This window comes from Heterocephalus glaber, unplaced genomic scaffold (assembly GCF_053883595.1).
Source record: "Heterocephalus glaber isolate CG9 unplaced genomic scaffold, H.glaber_assembly_v1.0 deba00001465, whole genome shotgun sequence".
NCBI classification, from domain to species: domain Eukaryota; kingdom Metazoa; phylum Chordata; class Mammalia; order Rodentia; family Bathyergidae; genus Heterocephalus; species Heterocephalus glaber.
In genome coordinates this window covers 28,521,820-28,549,318 of record NW_028258312.1, presented here as the reverse complement: position 1 = coordinate 28,549,318, position 27,499 = coordinate 28,521,820, and the positions used below count along the sequence as shown (strand labels likewise).

At 38.6% G+C, this 27,499-nt stretch overlaps 1 protein-coding gene across 3 annotated transcripts in view; it reads right to left on the bottom strand.

Moving 5' to 3' along the window:
- The window catches only part of Edil3 (EGF like and discoidin domains 3), a 404,159-nt gene that overhangs the window by 80,403 nt on the left and 296,257 nt on the right, over nucleotides 1-27,499 (bottom strand). For all 3 annotated transcript variants that reach the window (XM_004841650.4, XM_004841651.4, XM_087180996.1), the window contains 2 exons: nucleotides 26,588-26,732; nucleotides 22,159-22,343 (listed from right to left, as the gene is read on the bottom strand). In XM_004841650.4, the coding sequence (XP_004841707.1) occupies nucleotides 22,159-22,343; nucleotides 26,588-26,732 (330 nt within the window). The remainder of the gene's footprint in view (nucleotides 1-22,158; nucleotides 22,344-26,587; nucleotides 26,733-27,499) is intronic.

Sequence of the window (27,499 nt, the reverse complement as noted above, 5' to 3'; positions counted from 1 at the left end):
ACTTACTTTATATTTGCTTACCTAAACATGAGTAGCAATATTTTTTTAAACTTAGTTATACTTCTCAGACAGTTCAAGCCATTGCTCTTAATATTTTTTAAAATTTTCAACCTGGTCACCTCTACTTCACAAGCATTAAAATGAGGTTAAGTGGTTCTCCTCAAGAAATAAATGTATCAGGAGTTGTTCTGAAAATATCTCTAAGCAAAGCAATTTTCCAAAAAACAGTGGGACATGACAAATAGCACAAGAACATGGTTATTGGATTTTGTTTCATTCCTAGGGCTATATTTATATATGTGTAGCACAGAGTGGTTTAAAGTATTTTAACTTAAACATGCACCTTAAAGTACCAAACAGTGTATGCTGCAATGCTGTGAAGTTTCAACCTCTGAGATTCGGTTTTGGCGTGGACGAGGTGGCATTTTCTGTCTTCTCCAGGCTCTATCTATGAAGACTTACAGAGACACTAACTCTGATAAGTAGAGTAGCAAATCCCAGCAGTGAGGTGTGCAGGGATCAGGGCTTATGTGGCACCTTGCGTCTCCTAGGTCTCCTAGGGGTTCCTTCCTCTCATCTCCTCCCAACAACTGCACTGCTGAGATCCTCCCAGGGCTCCTCACTTCTACAAGTACCTACCATGAGCAAGGCGAATCAGCGATTTCATCAGCATGCTAGGGCTTCATGACCAACAACTAATTCAAACAACCAGGATGCATTTTCTTACAGTCCTGGGGGCTAGAAATTCAGGATCAAGATGCTGGCAGATTGCTTTATTCTCAGGCATAGCCTGGGCTTGTAGATGGCTGTCTTCTCTTCACGTTGTCATATCCTCTTCCCTCTGTGAGCGTCTCCTGACCTCATCTTCCTACAAGGACACTAGGCCCATTGGGTTAAAGTTGGCTCACAGGACTTCATTTCACCTCTAGAATCTCTTTAAGGAGCTATCTCCAAAGACATTCACATTGCGAGGTCCTAGGGATTCAACACTGGAGTCTGGGGAACAATTCAGCCACTAGCAGGAAATTAAATACTGACACACTAAGCTTATCATTTACATGAAATACTTACTTGTTTGACAGTTTTGCAAGATTTGACAGGATGTTTTGGATTAAGAGATTTTGTTAAAGAAGATAATTTGGATAATCATCTTTACTTTAGTAAACTAGAGTTTTAAGTAGAACTCTTTGTGCTTTTTGTGGTTGCACTTAATTCTTTCAGTTTGCCACTTGCCATCAGGACTAAATATTCATGTTCCCTAAAACTGACAGACACGCTCAATATTTCATCTCCAATGTAGCAGCGCTGGTGTTGGGACCCTTGGGAGGCAATTAGACCATGTGGGTGGTGCAGCCTCACGAATGAGATCAGTTCCCTTATAAAAAGAGCAACAGTTTCTTCTTTCTCTGGTCTCCACCAGGAGGAGACACAGAGAGAAGGCAGGCGCCCGGGCAGACACAGACCAAGGAGGGTCCTGCCATGCTCTCCACCTGATCGCAGACTCCTCAGGACCTGGAGAGTAAAAGCTAAATTTCTGGTTTTTAACTCACCTGGTTTATGATGCTTTTATGATAGCACCCCAAACTGACTTAGATACCAGACAGGCTCTAACTAGATATGACACAAAAGCCTCTGTAAGAACATACAATGGTGCAGAGCTCTAATTTCACATATGCTGAAATCATTAGCACAAAATCTCATTGTAGCTATTTAAAATGCCCCATGAGTGACAAGGAAGAGACGTGCAAAGAAGTATTCGAAAAGCATACATGTTCTTGGATTATGGAAAAATCAGTGTTTTCCTTCTCTGATGAAAGAACTTCTCAGAGAAGAACTCATGTCAGATTGCCAAATGCTTTTTTCTATTTAATTAAAAATGAAGTTTTATCTGAAATTGGTTAAACACAACTACCATTTAATTAAACCAAGAAGCTTTAAGAGGATCATTCCTATACGATCAATTAACATTCTGTTCCATATTGAACATATCTAGAAAGGCAATTCCTGTAATTCACTGGCATAACCTTTAAAATCTGCTTGGACTTTAGAACTCATCTGTATCGTGTTTCCTTAAAAATACAAAGAGCTACAAGGAAAAAAATCACACACTAATGTTTGTGCTCATTTAAAAATTAAAATTATTTATAAAATAGAAGCAATAGATCTCATTTGACAATTATTATTTTGAGTGACAGAATTCATCTTCACAATTTGGTTCCAGCAGATGAGATGGGAATTAAAATGTTGATTAGGGAACTGGGAGCCAATAAAATAAGAATTTGAATCTCCACATTCTCTTTTTTTTAATGGAAGATTTTCAGTCATGGTTTTTGAAATATTTACCTTGAATTTCCAAGACTAACAACTTACGGAGACATAGACAAATTCTGCTAATACCAGTAACAGTCTGGTTTTACAAAGGTTTATAAAGCACTCTTATAAAACATTCATCAAAATTTCCAGAAACACAAAAAATGAAGTGACCTTTTGCTACTGCTGCTTTGTGATATAGAGACTAATATGAATGATGAAGTCTGCCTTAATACACACTGCTATGTTTTCCCATCAAGATAAAATATTTTGCAGCATGCACTGAGCTGGCTGGGCAGGTGCAGCACTCACAGCTCCCAGCTGGACTGGGCCCTTCGGGGGTCTGGCCCCAGGCACGCTCACTGACGGGGCAGAAGGTCAAGACCTTCAGGGCTGCACTTTCTGCTGCCTTCAGAGGTCACCTTTTCCATCAGCCCCAGCAGGCATGCCCACCAAGGAGCTACCCAAAGTTTGACCTCGCTCTTCTCTTTGACATGATGAGCTCCTCGGAAACCACCGCTCCTAAGGCCTAGGCCATCTCTGCTACTGGAACGGTGTACCATTCTCTTCCTGGCTGTTTCGGTAATTCGTTTAAAGTTGAATACTGTCTTATTGAAAAAGATTGCATATAAAAATATAATTGCTTGACCAATGAGAATGACTTGTTTTTTCATCTTTTCTATTTTTCTTTTTCAGATTTTTCTCCCATCTGATTTTAAGATCAATCTAAAGCCAATTACAAGTAACATACAATTCACAAATATTTAGTTATTAACAAGTAGTCATACAAGAGCTAAGAAAAAAAGGCCTGGAGCAAACACAAAGTATCCAGTGTGTTTCCGGAGTTCGGGTAGACATCCCGTAGCCCCCAGCTATCTCTGGACAGTTGCATGCCACGGCTGTAACTCAGTGACCTGGACTCTGAGCTGCATGGGACTTTACATTTTAATACCCTGGTAGTCCAGGGACACACGCGGCTGTCTTGAACTCCACCCCTTTGTTTCTGACATAGAACCGAGCTTTTTCTCTTCCCTTCTGCTCCTGTCTTTGGGGGAAGCTTCTCATGGAGGGGAAAGGAGCAGCCCTGGCCTTTGCTGCTGTCAACGAGAAGAGAACAGAGCTGAGACTCCAAGCACACTGGAGAGACTCCGGGTGGAATTGCTGGACACAGTATCTCCATTTAGCTGCTGCATACGATCGATCATGAGACCCCAAATATTAATGGACTAAGACGCTTAAGCATTCACATTTACTCATTTTCCAAGAGTACTTCATCACGTATTTCCAAAATAGTTTCATCAGGTCTACTACAATCAGAGGAGCCACACACTGCAGGTGTGTAATTACTCTTGCCATTAAACAGACACGGAAGCACACAGCGCAATTAGAGGCACTCCTTTCATTGAGAAAAGAAGGGTGCTTGCTTCTGATTTGACATTTTTTATTTAAAAATGTTTTTTCTCAAAGACTGATGGATATATCATGTCTGTCACTGTTTCCCCCACATTTGCATGAGAATTAGTGATAATGTCACAGGAGAAGTCACTGCAGAAGTTTCATGAGATCTCAGACAAGGCCCTCTTCGGCACTCCCTTAGTAATCATCACATCTGCAGCATTGCTGTCCGGCACACACCGACAAAACAAGGCTGCCTGTCGTCCGGACAGAACGGCCCTGCTGTAATTTTGCCCACTGGGCCCCCGCGGGAAAGGGAGAGGGAGAGGGGCCACGCATTGCCTACATGCTGGGCAGTACGGTAACTGTCATGGATGGATGCTGTATCCTTGAAGCTCCCCAGTAATCCCTGGAGGTGACGTTGGCCTCATTTTGAAGATGAGGAGGAGTCCTGGGTGGTAAGTGTGCACACCCAGCTAATGATGGCAATGAGAAGCACAGCTAAAACTTGCAGCACAGTAATTGGAATCTAATCTGGTGTTTCACTTCTTCGACAATCAACAAACCCTTACAAGACAAAAATGTGTTCGGGGCCAGGCTGGCCAGGTCCCTGCTACCCAATCCCATAAGATAAGCCAGGCAGGCCTAAATGAGTGACCTCTTCTCAGTGCTGAGACTTTGGGGAGACGGGCTTATGATGCGATTCCAAATTATGTGACATTCATCTTTATGATAGACTGTAAGGCATATTGAAGTTTTTAAAAATCAAGTTTAAGGAATCAGAACGAATTCCTCAAAGCAATTATGACTTAGGAATGACTAATGTGAATGCCAAATGAGACTTCTCACTCCAGGTAGGAAGAATTCATTTGAGTATCTATATAGATGAAGCTCTCATTCTAGACATTGATTCAGCACTGGAAAAGGGAGCAAAGTTCACGCTTATGATGTTATAATGATTGATCCATCTTTCTTATGATAGGATTGCAATTATTTCCCTTCTTTCCCACTCTTATTAAGGAAACTTTTTGGCTTTAATATTAAATTTATGCTTTTAACATTTTTAATGAGAGTATTAAGAAATAAAATCAGTTAAAACATTTTAATGGTAGCAATCTTTGAAAATTAGGTTCATTTATTCCCTAATAAATATTTATGTGAATACTTCTTAAAATAAGATCATTCACTGGTACAGCCATTCCAATAAGCATTTAAATTTAATTTTCCTATTATGCTATCACTTTATTTGAAATTATATGCAGAACATATTGATTAATGCACCAAAAGTTTCTATCAATTAGCTAGGAACTGACCAACTTCCATTTTTTCAAACACACCGTGCCTTCTGAACGCCCAGGACCACATGTGTTGTTCCTGCAGGGACTCCATTGTAACCCTTCATACTCCTGCCTATGCACATACAGTTTGCTCATACATGAGGGTCTCTCTCTGCTCCCAAGACTGCATCTCAGCCTTGTGCTCTAATCACATCTTGTAATTTACTATGATATTTTCCTTTTCTTTTGTTTCGGACTCATAGCCATCTTTATGGGCCACAAACTTCACAACAGCAAGCAACTCCTCTCTCTTCTTCACCTCTGGAATCCAGACTCTTGGCCTAGAATTCATGTGATAAATACCTGTTGAAAGTGGAGCTGTGATGCTGAATTAAACTGCAGAAATGTGTAGGGCTTTTTTTAACCTCACAGGGTAGAATACAATCCTAGAAATGAGAAGCGGCTTTCACTGTGCCATTCCCTTCTAAGTTTTCTCAGGTGATGCGCGATGACACTGAACACCCAGGAGACCTGTCTTTCCTAGGGATGTCAACAGGGAATGTACCTTGCAGACTCCATGCTTCTCTTTATACAGTGTCATTCTGGGGTCTCTCTGATACACAACTGTTCATCCCCAACAGGAAAGATTTTCCCTTCCTTTTCTGGATACTGGGCAGCCATCAACTCAGGTATTTTTATTTCCCGCTGTGTAATATCTCCTCACTTGAAAAATAAGGAAACTAGGTTCAAATTAGTTTATTAAAAAACTCCAAAGAATAGAACTTCTGAAAGAGATTGTGTATTTTTTATATTTAAGCCTCACGGCTCAGGGGCTCATAGTTCATTACTGCCGAGCCCCACAAAACCTTTTCTTTGTATAGATTGCGGGGTTATTCTTTCTAAGCACCACATTTTAGGACATTTCCTTGTAGTCCAGTACTTTCTTGCCTCAGATAGCAAATCTTAAAGAGGTTGGGTATTTTAAGGAGTCTTGAGCTCAGCATCGACACAGGGGTTATTCTAAATATTCCTTATTTATTATTAAGGATTTGATAGATGCTAGCAAACAGATTGCAAAACTGTAAAACCTTCATTCTGTCAGAACCTGTTCTCATTTGAGTTGCTGAGTGCTAACAGTCTTCACTCATATTCAACTGTGTTTTCCTTTTCTGATGTTTAGTCTCTGCTTGTCCTAGGCCAATGTCCTCAACAGAGATGACAGGTTCAGTCAAACTCAATCCAATCATGCCTCCCTTGCTGCCCAAATTTGGAACTAGCTCATCCAAAGCAGAAAAGGCGAATCGTGAACAGGGCTTAAGAGGAACTGCTTCCCAAGATTCTGGCTCTTGTGCCAGGTCACTTTGGGGCTGCAGTGTAGTTCCATGGGTTGTGTTGTGCACAGAGGTACTCAGCTGAGAGAGCAGAGGACAACGGAGAGCATCCTGGCTCTGTTCTCCAAGACCTCATTGCTCTGCCCAGAGGAAAGAGGACTCTGCACAAAAGCAGGCTACAGGGACAGCAGCCCACGCTGGCTCCTGTCTGGGAATCCGATCCTCCCTTCCTACTCCCCACCCAGGGCCATGACTGCCTTCTGAAGCTCTGGGCCAGACCTCTACCCTAATGAGTGGTAACTGGACACTCCAGGGCTCCTGCCCACCTCTCTGTTTTCTTTGTCTTTCTGAGTGCATTCGGTTACCAGGTAGGAAAAAAAAGTCAATTTGATTCATTTTATGTTTTGCTTGGATGTTATCTGTTGCTTCTATTTTATTTTGGAGATATAAAAAAATTAGGCAAAATTTTCAAACTATAAATGAAACAGTAAGGAAGAAGATAGATTTCTGTAATATGTTTGAATTTATTTGATACATTTAAAAATGCCTTGGAAATGAATGTATTTATGCAGTTTATAAACAGATTTTAGTATATTAAAAAACTCCAAAGAATAAAACTTCTGAAAGAGACTGTATACTTTCTATATTTAAGCCTCATTAGCATTTTAATTCCAAGTATTATTTATAAATAGAAATTTTAAGTGGTGTATTTTTCAGTAGCATTTCTTCCTCTAAGAGCTGAAGAACAGGAAGAAGTGTGATTTATACCCATTGTTTCCTGATACCTACATCCCTAAACAAGTGAACAATCCTGAACACCAATCCTGAAATAATTAGGGAATAGAATTTTCTAAATTATTAAATCTTTCCTTGTGTTTTGTTTTAAATCCATGGCATCCTCTGGGTCTTGCTGGTTAGTATGATCCAGCTGAGAGGAAAAAATGTTGCCCATTAGTACAAAGAGTGAGCTCTAAAAGCAAGGGGCTGACATTCTCCTCTCTGCTTCTTGCTCCTGAGTCTCCTCCTGTGGTAGATGGAAGCTACAGCTCTATCTAGCCTGCCTCCCAGTTTCCCACCCGAGGGCTCCAAAGAGTAGAGAGATGGCTGTTTTTTTCTTTTTTCATTTCTCTCTCAGCTCCCCACAATACCTCTCTAAGTGACTGCTTTGTCAAAATGACGATGTGTTTGTTTTACAAGAAATATCTTCTGTTGTGCCTCTAGCTTTCTCCAGGGCAATTCTATGATGCTATGTTCTGCCCAGTGAAGGAAACAGCTGTGGCTGGTGTGGGGGGGATGCTGGCTAAGCTGGCAGCTGTCTTTACAAATGGCTGGTTGCATTGGGATGCCTCCTCCAAGAAGTGCCGTCCAGAAGAAAGCTGAGTTTAGAAAATGGTGGACAATAGATGAGAGCTGGTGATGGCTGTTGGTATCAGAAATTTCCACTAGTTGTTAGTCAGAGCTACTGTGGAAAAATAATGAAATGTCACCAACCTTTGGAATATGTGAAATAATCAGTTTAAAACCAAGAAGACAAAAACATCCCTTACTTTTATCTTTTGATCAAATAGAATATAGTCCCAGGATCTGGTTACAATGAACTCCAGAACTGTGTGTCTCCAGAGCAACTGTGTTAATGCTGAGGAACAGGCAGAGGAAATAGCTCACGTGTGGTCCCCACACCCTGGCACATACCACAAAGGATGTCTTCTTACTGTGGTTCTGCTCAATCTTCCAAAGGCCCTGAAGAATGGGCTTTTGGTGCATTTCCCAGAGGAGGAAACTGATGTGAAGGCATAAAGTACCATTCCCAACGTCACACAGTTAATAAGTGGAGATCAACATTTGAGTACAAGTCCTAAAGAATGTGTGTTGCTTCAATAGTATGAACCCATTGACAAAAACAAAACAAAAACTTTAGATGAATTTGAATGTCATCTAATGACAATGTGTAGAAACTACAGACCATCCAAGGTCCTAAATATCCTGCAGTCACTCAAAGATATTGCTGGCAACTTCAAGGGTTGCTGAGATGGAAAATAATACACTCAGGTCTCATATGTTGAGAAAGACTGACAGTGTATATCACCTGGATTTATGGGTGGATCTAATGTGTTCAACTGACTCCCAGCATTCTACTAAGCACAGAAGAGTCAGACTAAAAAAACACTTTATTTTTCCCTAGAATATAATGAAGATAAATATTTTTGAAGTGGACATCAATTTAAGCACATTTTCTTAGAAGTTAATAAACTATTAGGCTTTCTGATATCTACTCATCTGGTATAGATTCATAACACAAAACAAGTACAGATGAGCAATCTACTAAATTCATTATCCTCCAAACAAACTCATGACTATATCAGCATCATAACTTCTTTCAATTAGCTATACCAATAGAAAGAAAGTAAATGAGATGGTGAAAATAGAGTTGCTAGATTTAGCAGAACAAAATGTCAGGTACCTAGTTAGATTTGAATTTCAGATAAACTACAATTTTATTTTAATGTACTTCCCCTGCAATATTTTGGACAACCTTATATTAAAAATTATTTATCATTTATCTGAAATTCAAATTTAACTGAGATTCCTGTATTTTTACCTCCAACTCTAAAGGATAGAGAATGCCATTCGGTTTCACTGAGTATGAGTCATTCTGATCAACAGGTAATATTGTCATAACATCGGCATCTTAAGTACTTTATAAATTCAATCCATTTAATCCTGAATACAACTCTATAAGATGGATACTATTATTTCTATTTAGAAAATAAGAATATTAAGAATAACAGGTGGAATCTCTTGTCTACAATCACATTAGGTAGTGACAGAGAGGGCGATTCAATACAGATGGCTCGGCACACAGTGGAACACCCTGACCATTATGATATGCTATCTTTTACTGAATGTATTAGTGCTTTCAGAGTAATCCAACAGACCTCATACAGGATAGCTGCTTTTGAAAATATTTTTTAACAAACTTTCAACATGCCTCTAGTATTTGCTTCACCCAAACCTTTTTAGAAAGTGGAAATACTCATGGTGGTTGGGAGAAATATCTGTTATTATGAATACATATATGTAATTAATAAAATTATTTAATTTAACAAAATGTTAAGTTCTTTAATTCCATACAATAGAGATTGATACTATGTACATTGTTCCTAGCCAGAAAATACTAGAATTACAGCTATTTATACAGTTTCACTTTCTCATTGATTTTATGTCTGATTGTGTCTGTGTATCTGATATACTTCATTTACTATAGCAATGGAGAAAACTAAAGATTTATTGTTGGTTTCAATCCTTTCACAAATGTGAGATTAACATAAGCCTGGATCGTTAAAGTTTATATATTGGTACCATGACATTTTTTTAAGTATTCTAATACTTTACTCTAGAATGTAATTAGCTTCATCCTCAAATATATATATATATATAGATTGATAGATAATTCTAGATAATTTTTTCTTAAAGTTTACACAAAGAATCCAAGATATTTGTCCAGAATAGACATTTCTTTGCCCAAACCAGACGGAATAATGTTTGAATTTTCAGGGTTGGAATTTAAGCATCTATGTTTTCTCCCGTACTGGGTCTCCAAGCCACACTTGGAGAAAATGACTTTGCCACTCAAGATGCAAGAAGATACCTGCCGCTGGTGGTCTGCTGCTTCTCACTGTGGGATTTAAAGCTGTGTTATTTTTAGAATTTACCCCATTTCCCATTACAGAGTTTGAGGCAGCTGTAGAGAATGTACGAATGTGTGTTTAGCATTTCTTTCTAAAGTAGTCTGAGATCCATCATCTTGGGTTGTGACTCCTCCCTGTCACCAGGCACCTGCCTGACACAGGGATGGGCCCTGCGGTCCTGGTCCTCAGGTCCTCAGGAAGGGCCATCATGTCCTGCAGCATTGGGGATTACAACCCGAAGGTGCCTCTCAGGAAGGGAACACAGGCTGAGACCCTGATGGGTGGCTGGACATCGGGGAAAGATATGGCTTAGAGTTGGATAACAGTAATAGCTACGGATTACCTTTGCTTTTATTTTACTCATTACCTTAACCTTTCAAGCACGCATGGCTTTCCTAATTATGTTGCAAGACAAGTATACAATGGCAATAATAATCATAGACAATTCCACAATGACAGTTAATGCAACTTTGAATGCAACTACTGCACAATTTATTGCATATTTCATTTTAAAACCATAGAACAAAGGATTATAAAAATAAAAAGCAGCTAATACCTGTGGGTAAACATCCCTTGTTTTTCTCTTTTTAATGTGAAAGAAATCTCATATAACAAGCTCTTTGTCAATTTTCCATGGCATGAGAAAATGATCAATGTGTATGTGAACCTATTCTACTAAGTGGAAACATGTACATATGTTATGTACATATGTGGAAACATGTACATATGTTTAGATGTCCCCCAAAGCCTTAGGCAGTCACAGGTGGGGCTGTTCCTGGAATTAATTCAGGGTGCGGTGCTAGGCTCAAGGGCACTAAGAATAAGGTGTGAGTGCTACCTGCCCTAAGTAGTCTGCATAAGATAAAAGGGGCAGAAAGACTGTTGAGGGCCCCTCCCTTGCTCCCTTTGGCTGCTTTGCTGCCTTCTGTCCATTACGAACTATTTCTCTGCCAAGTCCCAGCCGATTACAGACTGAAGCCTCTGCAAACCATGAGGTAAATAAACCTTTTCCCTTTTAACTTTGGGTGTCAGGTATTCTATCTCAGTAATGACAGTAAAGTAACTAAGACAATGCAAAAATCTGCCTCCTTGGAAACTTTCTCATTCAGACTCTGAGCAAGCACATGAAAGTCTATGAAACAACAGAAATAATGTTATTCAAAGTGGCTGTGGTCTGACATCTTACATGAGGAAAACCTTCAAGAAGAAGGTAATGACACTTTCCTAGTTCAGAGTTTCTGTTACTCAGGATGTGAGACTTGCTGCAGTGTCTACTGCTTATGTTTCCTGCCCTGCTTTAATGTGAAACAGTGAATATTCTGATCTAGATTCTAAATTCCTGTAGCAGGCATGTCAGTCAGAATGATCTCTTTCATTGGAATGGAGAAAAGCCAAACTAAAGTATGGGAAAATCTGGATGAGGACAAACTAGTTTACAAAGGTAAAGTGGGGATGATCCTCTGGCATTTTGAGTAAGGGGGCATCCATTTTAGAAAGTTCTTAAATACATTTCAACATGTGAAACAGAATAGTTTTACCACTTGAATGACAGTATTTGTGTATTGTGGAAAACTTCTCAAGCTCAGCACTGTCATTTGTAAGAACTGTTTCTCAGCACAGAAGACTGTGACATGTTATTTTGTTTACTGAGAGCGGTCAATGTATACTGGCCATTTAACTCATGGCAGGGGTTACTCTTCCTCAGGTACATGTGGGTTAATGTTAGCGTATGCACCAGGTTCTTAAACTGGAATTAAAGCAATACTTTGAATCCATTAGGTGATTTTAAATACAGGTACAGACACAGAACTGATAAAAATTGCTTTCCAATTTGGTGTATAATAAAAATAGAATACAGTGGAATTAAAAATATATTTTTTCTGAGTACATATATTTTGCATACATTTTATATAGTATTTGATGTTCTGAAAAATTACGTTGATAAAAAATTCTGCTAATTATATCTCATTCTACAGGACATCATCCATGAACAGCCATGAAAAATGGCAATCAACAGAAAAGAGAGAAACTGGATTTTCGATCCAAGTCCTAACATTACAGGATTAAGTCAGGTGATCTCTATTTTCATATTTGAGACAGGAAAACATCTACTCGAATGATGATATATACATACATTATTATAAAGATACAACAACGACAACAAAAGAAGCCTGACATGGTGGCAAATGTCCACAATTCCAGGACTCTGGGAGGCTGAGGTGGGAGGACGCAAGTTAGAACCCAGCATGGGCATTTAGTGACTTAGTAAGACCCTGTCTCAAAATTTAAAACAAAATACATAAATGAAAATGTAAAAAGGGCTGGGGATGTAGTTTAGTATGAAGGCCCTGGGTTCAATTCCCAGTACTGGACAAATTCTTAGAAAAGCCTTTTTTAAACAATAGTGTCTCAGAAGTACAATGAAATTCACATACCACATTCCAAAGTGGTTCCTAGAGGTACCGAGGTGTGGTTATTTTAAGAATGCACCCCATAATCAAATAAGTTTAAAATTCACCACGTGAAGACAAAGTTAAATGCCGTTCTTTCCCATAGGACTCTTGGGAGCTTTTACTATATAAATATGAATGTGTATCAGTAATAATGGTAAAGAGATACAGAATTTACCAAATATTTATCTGAACAGACCCTATTTATTTATTTTAGCAGCTCACAGAAGCAGTGTTTTGGGGGTTCTTTTTGGAAGCACTGATGTAATTAACCATTTGGAGAGAAAAAGAATCTATTTTATTTTAAAGTAGTGCATTTTTAGTATGAGAGAGTTACATATATTCTTCAAATTTCTTACTTCATAATGTAGGAAGGAAGAGGAACATTTTAAAAAATAAATCTGTCCTCAGGAGGACCCTATTCTGATAGGGAACTATCTGAATAAATTGAATCACCTGGAAAAAGAGAAATTATAAGCACAAAGGAGCAGCTTTATAGTCACAGAAAGGACCAGGACCCAAGACTAGCAGAGGTTGGTGGGGGAGCTGAGTTGGAGGTTGGGTTGGAAGCAGCTGGCTCAGGGGTCCTGAGACCTAGCGAGGCATCAGAAGCCCCCCTGAGAAGGAGGCCACGACCTCCAGGGATGCAGGAAATAGCAGACAGGTCAGAGGGAGGGAGTGACATCAGGACTCCCTCACTGAACGGCCGGCCAGGCAGGTTCCCGGGGTGTTAAGAAGGCCTTAGAGCCTTGCTCCTCCTTGGCCCTGTCTTAATCTGCCCCAGCCAGGAAATGTATCCCTGACTTTCTTCTGAAGTAAAAAAGTCAAATACAGGAAGGGACTAAATCGGAACTGGAGACAAGTAGCTATGACACACCTTTAAACATTTTGAAGAGTCTGGGAGAAAAATGTGACCAGAAGTTGTTACAGTACAGGAAAGGGCATGGCTATGAGGATCTAACATTTTCTGGAGAAACACCGAGCTAGTTAACTACAACCTCAGCATAAAAGAAATAAGACGCATAAGACTTAAAGGTACTTACTTCACTGAGCCACGTTTTCCCCAAAGAAATGCTAATTTATTAATGAAAGAGATAATGAATGCAGTATTTGATATAAATCAATTTATTGTAAGTTAATATTAGCTAGCAAATAAATATTTCATAAATGAAAGATATCTATAATCATGAATGCAAACAAAACTTAATTACCTGATCACTGTAGCACTGATGGCTTGGAGGAAAAATTACAAAGGTCTCTAGGACAAACCGAAAGAGCCTGGTGAGCTTAGACATGATCAAGACTGCTGGACACGGCAGCATCGTCTTAATTGTGACATGTCCACTACAGGTACACTGTTGGGTCATAGGAAGAAAACATAATTTCCATTCCTGTTTCCTACTTGTTTTTGTTATAGTTTAGATCTGAAATGTCCCCCAAGAGTCTTGGTGTTCAGAGGTGGAGCTTTTGGGAGGTGACTTGATCACGGTAGTGCTATACTCCTCAGGGGACAAATGCATTGATGACCTCAGAGCTGAGTGTGCAGGGCATGGTTGGAGGAAGTGGGTCACTGGGGCTGAGTCTTTGCAGGGTGGACCCCTTGCTCTGGCTCCTTCGCTCTGCCCTCTGCTGTCCTGCGTTGAGCAGGTCTCCTTCAGCATGCTCCTCCGCCATGATGTCTCTGCTTCAGAGTCATCTGACCATGGACTGAACCCACTGAAACCATCAGCAAAAATAAATCTTTCCTTCCTTATGTTGTGTATGTCAAATATTTTGTCCAGTGATGGAAATGTGACTTACACAGTTTTATTTTAAACAATAAATAGGAATTGTGTTTTCCAAATATCTAGTGTATACATGTGTGTATATTTAACATTAAATAATGCAGTAAAGGGTCTACAATTTTTATAATGGGGAGCCACAAATTGAGAGGGCAGTCTCTGGATGTACAGAAATACTAGCAGCTCTCAATCAAGACCAGTGAAGTGGTTAGAGTAGAGGTGTGCATGTGGTGAGCACAGGTGGCCAGAGAAAGGGCTTCATAACTTGACGAATATCTCCTATACAACGTATTCCACTTCCTCACGAAGTGGTCTAATAAAGAAATATGGTGGTGAAAGTTTCTGAACAAGCTATCTAACATGTGTTGATTCTTGTTTCCACTGCAGACAGACTGTGTGATCTTTAGCAAAATTCTCTGACTCCATAACCTCATTATAAAACAAACATAAGTTAGCTCCCTGAGAGGGCTGCTTTAAAGCCAAAATGGAATCACCAATTAAAATTGATTCTAATTTTCTCTGAGAGACTTTACAAATGTTAGTGTTATCTGAAATGGTATTCTAATTTTTACCATTGGCATAATTTTCAGCTCATATTTTTAGAGAAAGTTACCATTCTTACAAATTTCATTAATACAAAAATAACTAATATGTCATGAATTAAAATTCATTCACACATGAAGTACCCAGAAGCCATTTAATGCTCATTATTATAAAAAGATGAATGTGCCTGCTGCACACATATAATTCTTGCAAGTCCTGCTGTTCAGTATTTCAATGGTTTCAAATAAACAGAAGCATCCAACTTCTTACACTTGTGCTTATTGCTTTTTGAATGTTGAATCCATGACAATGAGACCACTGGTAGTCCTATGTGCAGGTAGATGCTGTGCCAAGTACATCTTTCAGTTCCTTGCACCCGGCATTGTGTTTTGTTTAAACAGGTGCCTCAAAAATATTTATTTGTATTACAAAATTACGAAGTCATTTAAAATAATCTGAACCACAAGGCTTCTACCCAATTTCTATCACCACCTGGCTTTAGTTTCCAAGGATGCACTTCCTGTCTAAATCTATTCCAGTATTTCTTATCGCCATCAAATATTATTATTTTTAGTGTTTTTTACAATTTTCTGTATATAAGTGCTGTGTATCATCAGTATGTTAATAGTGGTTCAGTATGTCTCAACGCGTACTCTTAGGGAAATTATAAGCTATTTTTAAAGAGTTACAACACACTAACCAGATAAGTAACTGAGAATTAGAATCAATAGAATGGTGAGAGTATTATTTCAGATATTATTAGATATGCTCTGCATTATGTAAAAGTTAATATTTTTGAAGGTTCGTTTGAAGGTTCGTTATTTATATTCATACTATTAACTCAGTAGTAAGATGTCTCTTTGTTAACTTTGTACTTATGCTTAATTATGGAGTAATCACCTGGTTAATCTTATACATTATTCTCTTTAGAATTGCTCATTGAGGAACTGGAATCTTAGTACTCTGAAGGTTGTAAAATAAGAAGGCATCCTGGAGGTGATATCTTTGTACTATCTCCATTCTAAAATAAAACTAAAAAGCCGAGTCCCTTAATACTGATATGATTTGTCAGCCGTCAAATCCAGACACGTGGGTTTGAGATTATGCATTTCACATAGGATGTTGAGACTGGCTGCTCTTCTCTTTGCTCTCTAAGTACTTTCTAAACAAATATTCAATTCCATTTTGTTGTGCTTGCAAGAGCATTTTTCCTAATTAGGCAGCGGAGACTTCCTTTGACAGTATACAATTATACAAACTTTAAAGATGATTTATGGTCCCAGTAAAGTAGGGACACTCTTTGATTCATTTTATGTACTCCCATATATAATAACATTTTGAAATCATGGAAGCTATTTTACAATAATGCATGAAATAAGTTACACTGCTTCATAAATTTTAAATCTTCTTTATAGATGCCCCCTTTATATAGGTTGTTTACTATATATGAAATATTCAAGTTGTATATTAAAACTCAGAATACGCCTTCAGATGGAAAAATGATTACTAGGGTTCTAGTGGTCACCTGATCCTTTTTAAGCCCTTCCTTCAATCCCTTCCTAAATAGATAGTCTAGAGCAGTGACAGCCAACCTTTGAGAGATTTCAAAGGTAGCAAACAGCTTGCTGCTCCAAGTGGTCTAGTGGGAAAGAGAGTTCAGTGACTTAAAGGGTAGTGAGTTTTGTGGCTAGACTATTTCCTTTTATAAATCTGAAATAGACAAATTAAATAAGGCTTAATTAATTTGAAAGCTTCAATTCAATTTTTTTTCTTAGACATTTCCACAAAATTTGTATTGAAATTAATCTCTATAGGGTTAGACGGAATTTTGACAAAGGTCAACACTAAAACGTGCAGCCTAACAACTTTATTAATTCTAATGATATGCTTGAAATATTATGCAGACTACTTTAGATGAAAAAATGTTTCATAAAATAGACCAAAAGGCCATTTCCTAGGTTACTTTGTGACTTTTTTTTCTTCCTGTTGGTCATTTATATTATGTTACCCGTTATGAGTTTAAAGTAGATTTACTTATGTATGGACAGTAATTATCCATATTCTATAGTCATCACCAATAAGGTTATGAATACATGCACATATACAGTGAATTTACTACAACAGAATTTGTGATGTCATATTTTAAGTTTTTCAATTCCAGTTCTTTCTTGATGTGCTCCTGGAGTGCTCCATGTACCACATCAAAATGAATCAGTACATTCCTTCATAATTTATGAGATTGTCATAAGTAATGTCCCTGATCCCGACAGAATGTCATTAAAAATCTTAATTTTATTCTGAATTTTAAGCAGCGTGCCAACTCTGAGCAGAAATAAGAAGAAAATTTACTCAATCTGTTGAAAGCCAGTAATAATGGACATAAAACACACAACCATTCCGATAAGAATAGAGTTTTAGTAGAGAAGATTGGAAAATACATACTGTTAATCAAAATCATTAATTTTGTTACTAATTCAAGGTAAAGAAAATGGAAGTCTGGTGTTACGCATAGAAAAACATTTCAATTTTTTGTCAAATAGAACATTGCTTTATATTTCATTGCTTTATTGGATATTCCATTTTGAAGGAACCGAAGAATATATATGAATATCTGCATTCTTGATGATAATTTGAGGTGACTGAAGATACTATCCTGAGGTCACACAGACTACTAGGAAATGAAGAAGAGACTTATGCAACACTGGGTACCTACCATGTATTTTCTCTGTTCTTTGTCTTATTTAATCTACCTTACAATTCAACACAATTTTAGACTCCTTTCCTTAGCAACTAACCAAAGGTAAGTTTGACCCAAAAGGTCTCAGAACCTAAAATGTCACTTTGTTTTGATCCAAGGATTACAATCTCCTCCAAGAATGTGTTAGGAATGTCCAGCTACCAGTCAGGAAGGATTGCCTTAGGGTGTTTTAATTTAGGAATGTCCAGCCACCAGTCAGGAACGATTGCCTTAGGGTGTTTTAATTTAGATGTTGGTGAGAATTTTAAAAGGCATTAACTACAATTTAATTTCTGAGAGCAATAATTCCTGAGAGTAATATGCGTTGGTAGGGATATCTGCTTTACATCTGGTTAAATTTTAAAGCTTTGGAGGACATGATGTACACAGGAGGGACAGGACATTTTCCCGATAGTTTGAGAAATGTCTCACTTAGCATCCCCTGTGGACCTGGTGCTTTTATGCCATGTTCCAAAAGAAATTAGATAATGATTTTATGATTGATAGTAACTCAGGAAAGCCAATCAGTCACCCAGGATCACTTCTACAAAATAATAGGAACATTTTCTTGAGAGTTCCAGACATTTTGCCCTTGAAGAAGACACTGCAGGAAACTTTAGAGTAACAACAATGTTAAAATAAAATTTGTAGACAGATATTCTGAAAAGAATACATAAGAATTCTTTCAAATATATCCGAATTTGGTGTAAGACTGTTCTAAAGCTTCATTTACATTTATATCTCCAAATATTATCTGATTAGGTTTTAATAAAATATATTAAACTAAAATAAAAATTTATTTGTTACAGAATCACATATACGGTCAGTATCTGAAAAAACTTCTTAAAATTAACTAGCAAGAGATTAATAATAAAGGGAATTTAAATGACACAACGTCTTCTAAAGAGCTGTTGCTCAGAAATGGGCCATTTACTTAAAAAATGCCACTAAAATTTATAAGTTCAGAAGCCTCAATTAAGGATACAATTTGATCTCTGAATCAACAGCTCAAAACCACCCCCACATCATTATCAATAAAAATGTTAATATTATTTTCAACACAAACACTGACAAGCACTCTGATGCTAACAATATGCAGTGAGGAGACTATATGCTCCTGATGGGAAAATCGCTAAAAATAGTCACAATCTGGAGCTTTTTCTTTCATGATGTCAGAAAAAATAAATAAAGGAAAAGATGTCAATTTACTTTGCTTTGGAGACTCTGAATATGTTTTGACACAACAAAAATTAGACATCTACTGTAAGAACTGGTCCTTGAATTGACAGAGAATCTGTCACCAACAGAACGAATCGATTCCGCATGCCTGTGATTTCAAGAAGGCAGTTGAAAACCCATCCTAAATGAAGTGATGGATAGAGATCTGCTCTGAAAAATCACACCCTGATTCATATAAAAATATCTGTTGTATTTTTATCTTTCTAAAGAAATTTGCCTTTGGCAATCATTTTATGTGAATATTTCAAGAGTCTATCAACTTGTCTGAGCTACTTTTGGGGTCTAAAATATTTTGTCTTATTCCACAAGGCATTATGACTCATGAACAATGTTAGCTTTATCCAGTTATTCTGAGATATGGTTTGAATATTCACAATTTAAAAATACTCTGTAAATAATAAAACATTTTATAGAACAACTTTACCTTCACTACTGTTAAGACTAACAAGTGGAAGGTAGATTTGTTCATGCTTTCTTCAAAACAGAAACATAAAATGCTACCTACTATTAGAATTTAATTCCCGTATTGCAAAAGGCCTGCTCTTTGACACAACATTTTAGACATTTAAAAAAAATGTTTAAAAATTTGAGAGTGTGGGGCTGAGAGTGTAGCGCGGTGGTAAATACCTGCCTAGTACACTCACGGGCCTGAGTTCCATTCTTAGCCCCAGAACAGACAACTTTTTTAGGATGTATATCAGCTGAACTCTTACAGTGAGAACCAAACTTTCATGCTACATGGGCCCAAACCTAGAACTTGAATTATTCTCCGAAATAATCATTTGTTCATTCATTCAGCAAATCTTCATGGTGCGCCTGCCATGTGTCAGATGTTGCCAGAGGCACTGGGTCTGCATTGGGTTTGGTCCTGACAAGGAGCTGAGGAAGTCACACAAGACAGGTGTTGTGGGAGATCTCCTGAAGGCAGCACTTTAGAAAGAAAACATGTTTTCCGATGATGTCGTGTGCTAAGCCCACAGTGGGAGAATTGCTGAGTACACGATGGTACAGCAGCCTTGCCTTCCCCATGGTTTTCCTTTACACAGTTTCTGTTGCCTGCAGTCAGACTCAGTCCAACAACAGAAATGGAATATTTGGGAAACAACAATCTGAATTTGAACTGATCTTCGGTCCTAAGCAGCTACTGAAATTGTGTGGTAGCCTGTCCTGCTCGCTCTTTGTGACGTATCCCTGCCGCTAGTCACTTAGCAGCCATTTCAGTCATCGGACTGACTTTGGCAAACAAGCTTGTGTTCAAGGAATGCTTATTTTACTTAATAAAGCCCCCAACGCGGAAGAAGAATGGTGTGAAGGTGGCATTGGGCCATAAAATACAGACAGGCACATTAACTCTGGTGCTGACTGGCAATGCTGCAGGGCGTGTTGGAAAAAAGAGTAGAGGGGTGCCTCCATTCACGAACTTAATTTGTTTCACAATTTGGGGGAAGATGGCTGCAGTTGCGTTTGTGTGGGGAAGATGGCCGCAGTTGTGTTTGTCACCCAATACGGATGTGCAGTTTGTAGAAGAGTTTTATTTGAGAACCGAATTGTTTATAAGCAGAACCATTCATGAACCGAGGCATTATTGTACATGCAGGGTTTGGTATGATCTAGGGGTTGGGGGTGCCCTGGGGTCTTGGGACGTGCCCCAAAGGATAAAGGTGAGACTGCTGTGTAAAGGAAAGGGCTTAAATCAGATCCAGAGGAGGCCACCAGCAGCCAAGACTCCCCAGAGAAAGGCACTTTCACACTACAGCTGCAGGGCTATGCTCTTCTTCTCTTCCTCTAAGAAGATGTTATTGAAAGATTTAAAAAAATAGAGCAAGAAAATACTACCTTCATTTTAGAAAACACACACACACACACACACACACACACACACACGCACGCACGCACACATGAAACAGGATTTTTGTTTTCAAGAGTAAGACCAGAAACTGGAAAGATTTTTTGGAGAAAACCAAGTGAAATAAGATGACATCAGCATAGTGGCAGTGATGGCGCAGTGACCTGATTTCAGGGTTCTTGCTTCCTTTTTGGATGCTGAAATGGCCAATCCTAGCTACATCAGTCAACCTGAGCTTGTGGAGTCAGTGAGAGATGTTAGGAGCAGAACAGGAAGAGGAAGAAAGGCCTGAAAGAGCACTGGTAAACAGCAGCCAGGAGAAAAACAAATGTGGTGTCATTTTAGCCAATTAAGAGGTATTTTTTTTAAGGTAATGTCTTAGAAGCATGGGCAGTGCTGTTGGTGGCTCACATGTCATTGTTACACTGTGTATCCTGTGATGTAGTCTGGGTCCAACACAGATAAATGGGCACATTTGCTAAATAATTACCGCTACACACAAGGAAAGGACTGGATGCTGAGTACTGGGATGATGTACGACAAACCTACCTCCCACCTTTGGGAACAGCAATAGGAGAAAGACATACGTAGTTATCTATAATGTGTAGTGGCTAACAAAAGAGCTCAATAGAGCTTGAGAAGAATAAAGATCCAAGTAGAATGTAAAGAGAGTAAAGAAAAAAGTGATTATTTCTAACTGTGACAAGAGTAAGGGTAAGTGAGAAGACTGAAAAGTGATTACTGAAAATTTCAAGTGGTCAAGTAAGAATTGTTTCAGAATTGGCAAATATAGGAGTAGCCACTTTAATTGTGTTCATGTCTTGTAGGCAGTCTATAAATTATCACAGGGCCACTCATGCATATGGTACAGAAAATCAATGAGTGGGACTCATGTCTGTCAAATAAAGTGACCTCATAGAATTGAGCTTTTTGTTTTCGCCACAGAAAACATTAACAAATGCATGCATACTTAAAAGTGCTCCACAAATAAGTACATTTCAGGAAGACTACTTTTAAAAGCATTTACTGGAACCTTACTTCATTTAAAAATTATAAATAGACACTGCAGAATCTATACTTTCCTTCTATAAGCAACTCTCCTATGAGAGTGTAGTCAAATTGCTCTATTGCTTAGCAACCACAGGTAAAGAGCTAATAAGTCAGGAGTCATGATGCTATGAGACTATTTGCAGTTCAGGGGCAGGATTTCCATATCCTTTGGATTCCTGCTCGCACACTTTCAAAACCAGTATTAACACAAAGAGTTAGAACAGATGAGAGTTAAAATGCAAATGCTCTCACAATCAGCTAATCTATACATAGTGATCTGGTGCAATCTGCTATGTCAACCTGCCAGTTGTATCTCTAAATCAACATCGGAGTAACAACAGCCCAAGGACACAGCTTCAGAAGCATTTCTGCTTTAGCCATTGAGGTACGCCAAAGACAAAGATACACTTAAAGTAAGTGCATGTAATGACTCAGATATTCATGGAAGCAACAGGAAATTCTGGAAGGAAGAGGACTGGTGGGTGGTAAAATGGTATTGGAAATTTTTACCTGCAACCACTGGGACTGGTCGTTGTGGCCGGAGGTCCAAGCATTCACCTTGCCTTGCTTGTCCAGCCGGGCCTTCCTTGGTTCCCAGGTGAACATGTCCATGTTGAGCGTCCTGAAGACACTGGAGGCAGTGATCTGATAGTCTTGTATGTGTCCTGACTTCATTCCCAGGGGCTCTGAGCAGCCTGAGGGGAGATGCAAAAAGCTCCATGAGAAAAGCAATTTGTCATCCCGGAAATTTCCTATGTTCATTTAGGATAAGCAAGAGAAGATTAAATCTAATGCTCTCCATCCCCGCAAGGAGACAGCATCTAAATCCCAAAGAAAGGGCTGTAATCAGAAAGAAATCTGGAACAGAACAGAAAAAACAAGATAGCCAATTCAGGCTGCCTTGTCTGATTCTATTTTGGAAAACATGAAAACAAGACAATTCAAACTACTTTTCTGTGATAGATGTTTTTGCAAAATGAAAACCATACTGAAAAACTCCCGTCTCATCACAGGAAGCCTCATAGCCACTCCTTGGTTTTCAACAGTTTCATTGTGTCTTTTAAAAATGGGACATTTTCTCATAAAGCCTATTTGGTTTTTAAAATTTGTTTTCATAATACTGCAAATGAAAATTCCCTCAGTACGAAGCCATCTTCACAAATTGCTCTTCTGTTATATTCTAAACTGGACAGCACTTTGTTGCCTAAGAAATATGTGTTAATCTTTATCCTCAGGTCTGACTGCACCGACATGGTTGCTTGGGGAAGCAGGGAAATAGAATTCACTCAGTGCAGAGCACGTGGCAGGCTTTGTGCACATACAAAATGTAAACAAGTGGGCAACAGGGGAAAAACAAATTCTGGCAAAAACCATCACTAGACAAATTTTTTAATGCTTTTTAAAATTTTAATCATAGTTGTAACCCTTTGTGTTTGAATATTCTTGAAAGATTCTCAAATCTACCACATATATTTTCAAGCTTGATATGGTGCAAAATCTGAGTTTGCATGTCGTTGAAAATGGGTGTACAGACACGCGCGTGGCCACACACACACACCATATATACAATTCCATTTACAAACTTTGTAATAGGAAGCCTGGTTCTATTATGTTAACCAAGGACTGAGTCTTCCTTCTACAAATATCATTACATTTTGGCCAAGAAGCTCACAAGGTAGGAGGGTAAATTCGGTCATGAAAGAAGCAGAGATTAAAGAGTGGATTTCTGCGACTTGATACTTCGCCTATTTCACTGGGTCCCCTCCAGCAGGATGTGTGGTCTTATACCTATTACTTTTGCCTGAGCTTTCTCTTCTGTAAAATAGTGATGATAGTAAAAAAATACCTCAAAGAAATGTTCTAGGGAATGACTGAGGGGATCAAGAGATGAAGGGATGGGTGAAGGGAGGGGATGGGAAGGGGCTGAAGAAATAATCAGGCTGTCTTGTACACGTGCATCAACTCCCCAAGATGAATGTAATCACTATGTACTGCAAACATGGGCTAATAAAAAAGACTGCCAAATATTGATGAAAAAACTAAGGAAGACACAAATAAATGGGAAGATATCCTCTGTTAAACATTACTTCATGAAGTACTTTAAAACATTCCCGGCACAGTTAGCAACCAGGAGGTTTTAGACAGTTTTCTTATTTCATAAAAGCCCCTGCAACAGGAAGCAGTGTTAAAGTCACTGAGCATCAGCGTATCAGCATGAACCCAGGGGCATCCTATGATGGGCTCTATGTGCTCAAAGAGGACCCATTTAAGTCGAGGTTGTAAGACAGGCTGTCCAGAACTCTTCACTTATAATTCCTAACTGTGGCTTATCACTGCTGTTCTGGTCCATCATTTCTTCTGTCTTGAGGCAAGTCCGTGTTTGTCTTCACCCTCTCCGCATGGGACGCTTATCTTGTGCAAATGTGACAGAAGATGTCAGGGAGGGTTGCTCTTTTCACAGGTTTTCCTGGGAAGATACACCTGCTAAACCATGATAAAGAAGCTCTGGGGCTCAATGTACAGTCAGAGTGAGAAAGCAGCCAATCCCGCCTCAAGGGCTGCAGATTGTGCTCACAGGGGCCGTGGGCTGCTGCTCATCTCTGGGCGGCTCCAAGGTAACAGCTTTGTCTGCCTTAGAGATCTCACTTGTCCCTCCCGTCCCGTCCTCCTGCTCTCTTCTCACTGTCCCCCAAATCTTTCTATAACTTTGCTTAGTTTGTGGAAGAGATTTAAGAAAAACAAAGGCAGTCATTCTTTTCCTTCTGTAACATAATACAATATTGGACAGAAGAATGCTCTGAACCATTCCTGCTTTATCATAAAGTTTATTTCATACCCATTCTATTGTTCAATGCTAGGAAGAAATATTAATAATTATTTGTTCAAAGAATGAGGGAATGAGTTTTACTGTTCTAATTATGGTTTTGTTCTGTTTCATTCAAAACATCATAAGTTGTGTCTCTTTTAGAGAATTTAAAAATGCTCTTTCTGAGCGTCTGGGAAGAGATCAACCAGTGATCTTCGAGGAAGGCTAAAAATTCTCATGTCAGTTCCTTGAAAACTGTAACGAATCTTGGACTTTAAAATGTTGTAGTCAGGAAATAGTTTGGAAGATTTTCACTATTTCCAGTGTTACAGCTAACTTTCCTTGTGCCTCACATTTCAAATTTCCCTTCTCATCCACACTGTTTCAAGCATTTAAATTAATTAACTCTTTCACCAGTGTGGACAGCACCTGAACAAAATGAAGTACCAAGACCTAAACTGATTATTTCTATAGTGAAATTCTCTAGCTTCTAGAAACAACCATAGGGAAATATTCTCTGCACGTAAGTTGAAAATCAATTTGCAGGGTTGGGAGATGCAGCACTGCTTCTTTTCTTGAAGATAAAATCTGTAAATTGCCAGGTGTAACCTCTTGTCAAACTCAAGAGGAACATATATTTACACCTTAGGGGTGTAGCTGCACCACGGAGGAGAGACTGATGCTCATGAATCAAAAGACTGAGAAATTAGGGACGGTGATGTAAAGCAACTAAAACCACAGGGCTTACAGCAGTTCTTGCCACAGTGAGGCTTCCTCGAGATTACTTTATGACGAATAGCTTCAGGAGGACAGTGGCCTACAGTGACACAGTGACACGCAGTGTAATCGCTGTACAGTGATAATTCTTCTCAGATCCACTCACAATCAATAAACTGGTTCACATGACCAAAACAGGGCTAAGCTCTCTGCATAATGCATACCACTAACACTGTGTGCGTTTGCTTCCTAAGGCTTTCCACTGTAGAATGAAAATGTGCTTCTTAAAAACACTCACAGATCTGACCAAATCACTATAACTTCTTTGAGTGGGTTCACTAAGGTTGATTATTTTTAATACTGCTTCTTTACTTAAATATCTTTCTTTTTCTAAGTATCACAAGTAAGTTGAAGGAGGAAATCAGACTTTAACCTGTGAATCCCTAAACTCCCAGAGGTCACTTTGCAAGAACCTCACCTATTTAAAAGGGATTGTTTTGTGTTTAGTAAAGGTTTATCCATATTTTAAGGTTATGCTAAAAAAAAAAAAAGGTGTGTGCACATGAAATTTCTGTTTTCTCCACAGTCGTTTGAATAAAATAACCTTGGGTCTTTGTGACAATAATAGGTAAAACTTGACGCCAGGAATATAAGAAGTACCAAAAATATAAGTCAGTGTGAAACACTTAGAGAAAATTTTCTGTTTAGTTCAGAATGAAATGGGACTGCTGTGAGATCTACTCATTGCATCTTCATCTTTGTAGCTGGAATTGATGCTCCTGGAGGAGAAGAATTATTTAACTTGGAGTCCTCTGATAGATTATCCTCAAGCTGGGTAACTACTATTTGTACAACAAGCAGGTTTCTAGCTAAGAATGAGCCAAGAATGAATTATGGTAGCAATCTTGGTACTGAAATATTGTTCCCTAGGGAGGGATGATGAATATGCATGTCTAAAAAGTCCAAAAGGAAGTATCCAGTTCTTACAGGAGACAGATAAAGACACAGCTTGCTTTTCTGGATCTGATAGCCTAAATGTAGGAGGTGGGGTCAGCAGATTCCAGTCTTTACTGCCCTTCTGTCAAAACACGTGATAAATCATAGATACCACCCCAAACAGGGAGACACATCTAACGTTGATGAGCTTCTCCTGGGAATTCCTCGCACTGACGCTGACCACCCAATAAAACACATTACTCTTTCTAAATAAATTCTATCCTGTAGCATGTTTTACTACTTGTTTGCTCTACACATAAGCAACAGCGCACTATTTCTCACCAAACTACTCTAGACATTGTGCAGCAGAACTGAATTTCTACAGGTGTTGGAAAGCTGCAGGTTAGGGGCAAACTACAGACAAGCATGCTTCTGATTTTCTTTAAAAGACCATGTGGAGATAGGTAATATGAGGCTCACCTGATAGCTCACAGCCAAGCAGTTCCATTCGCAAGGTGCAGTGCCTCCGGCACACTTGGGGATAGAGCCTCACGTACTGAGCTTTGATGGGCGGTGTGAAGGAGTTAGCATAGGGTGTGTTGTTGTCAACATTTCCACGGAACACCTGCGTCAAGACATAATCCAGAGCTCTGCATTATGATTTAGAATAGCGTCTTTAATTTCTTCACACACTAACCCTATATCTTATTCCATAATGCTTTAAAGATCACATTACATTTGGGGGCCTGGAATATTTAGGAAGGACTTTGCCATTACCAGTGGACAGAAACCCCATGGATAAAATCCTAATTAAAGCTAGAAGCACTGTGGCCTATGGCATATTCTATACTTCCTTATGATGGCCTTATTGATTCTGCAGCCAACTGCCTGGGGAATACTTTTCTGTTATTTGGAGAAAGGAGGACCTTAAATCTGCCAATTTAATATTTAACATCAGATAAAATTTAATATCAGCTTCGTTATTTTGCAACTCAATACTTTGACTTTTATTTTGGTAGAAAAAAATTTTCACTGCTGCTTCCTGGACACTCTGTGTTTCTACTAATATGATAAAATTTATAACACCTTGGGGTCTGACTGTCAACATTAGGTCTTCACCAATCAGACCTACATGACTGGATGAGACTTACAATCCTTATATTTATTATCCAGTGAAACATTACGTTTCTTTCCTAAAAAACAAGGACTAAAATGTGTCAAGTTTAATTCCTTTAAATCTCATTGTTATTTTACCTTTTATGTAACTTAGTAAACAGAAAATCTTATTTAAATGTACTTCAGAGGATAATTTTGAAAATCTTTCATGAAGTTTCTTATGTTTCATTTTGCATGGGATGATCTGTAGTCATGATATTTTTTAAAATTAACATT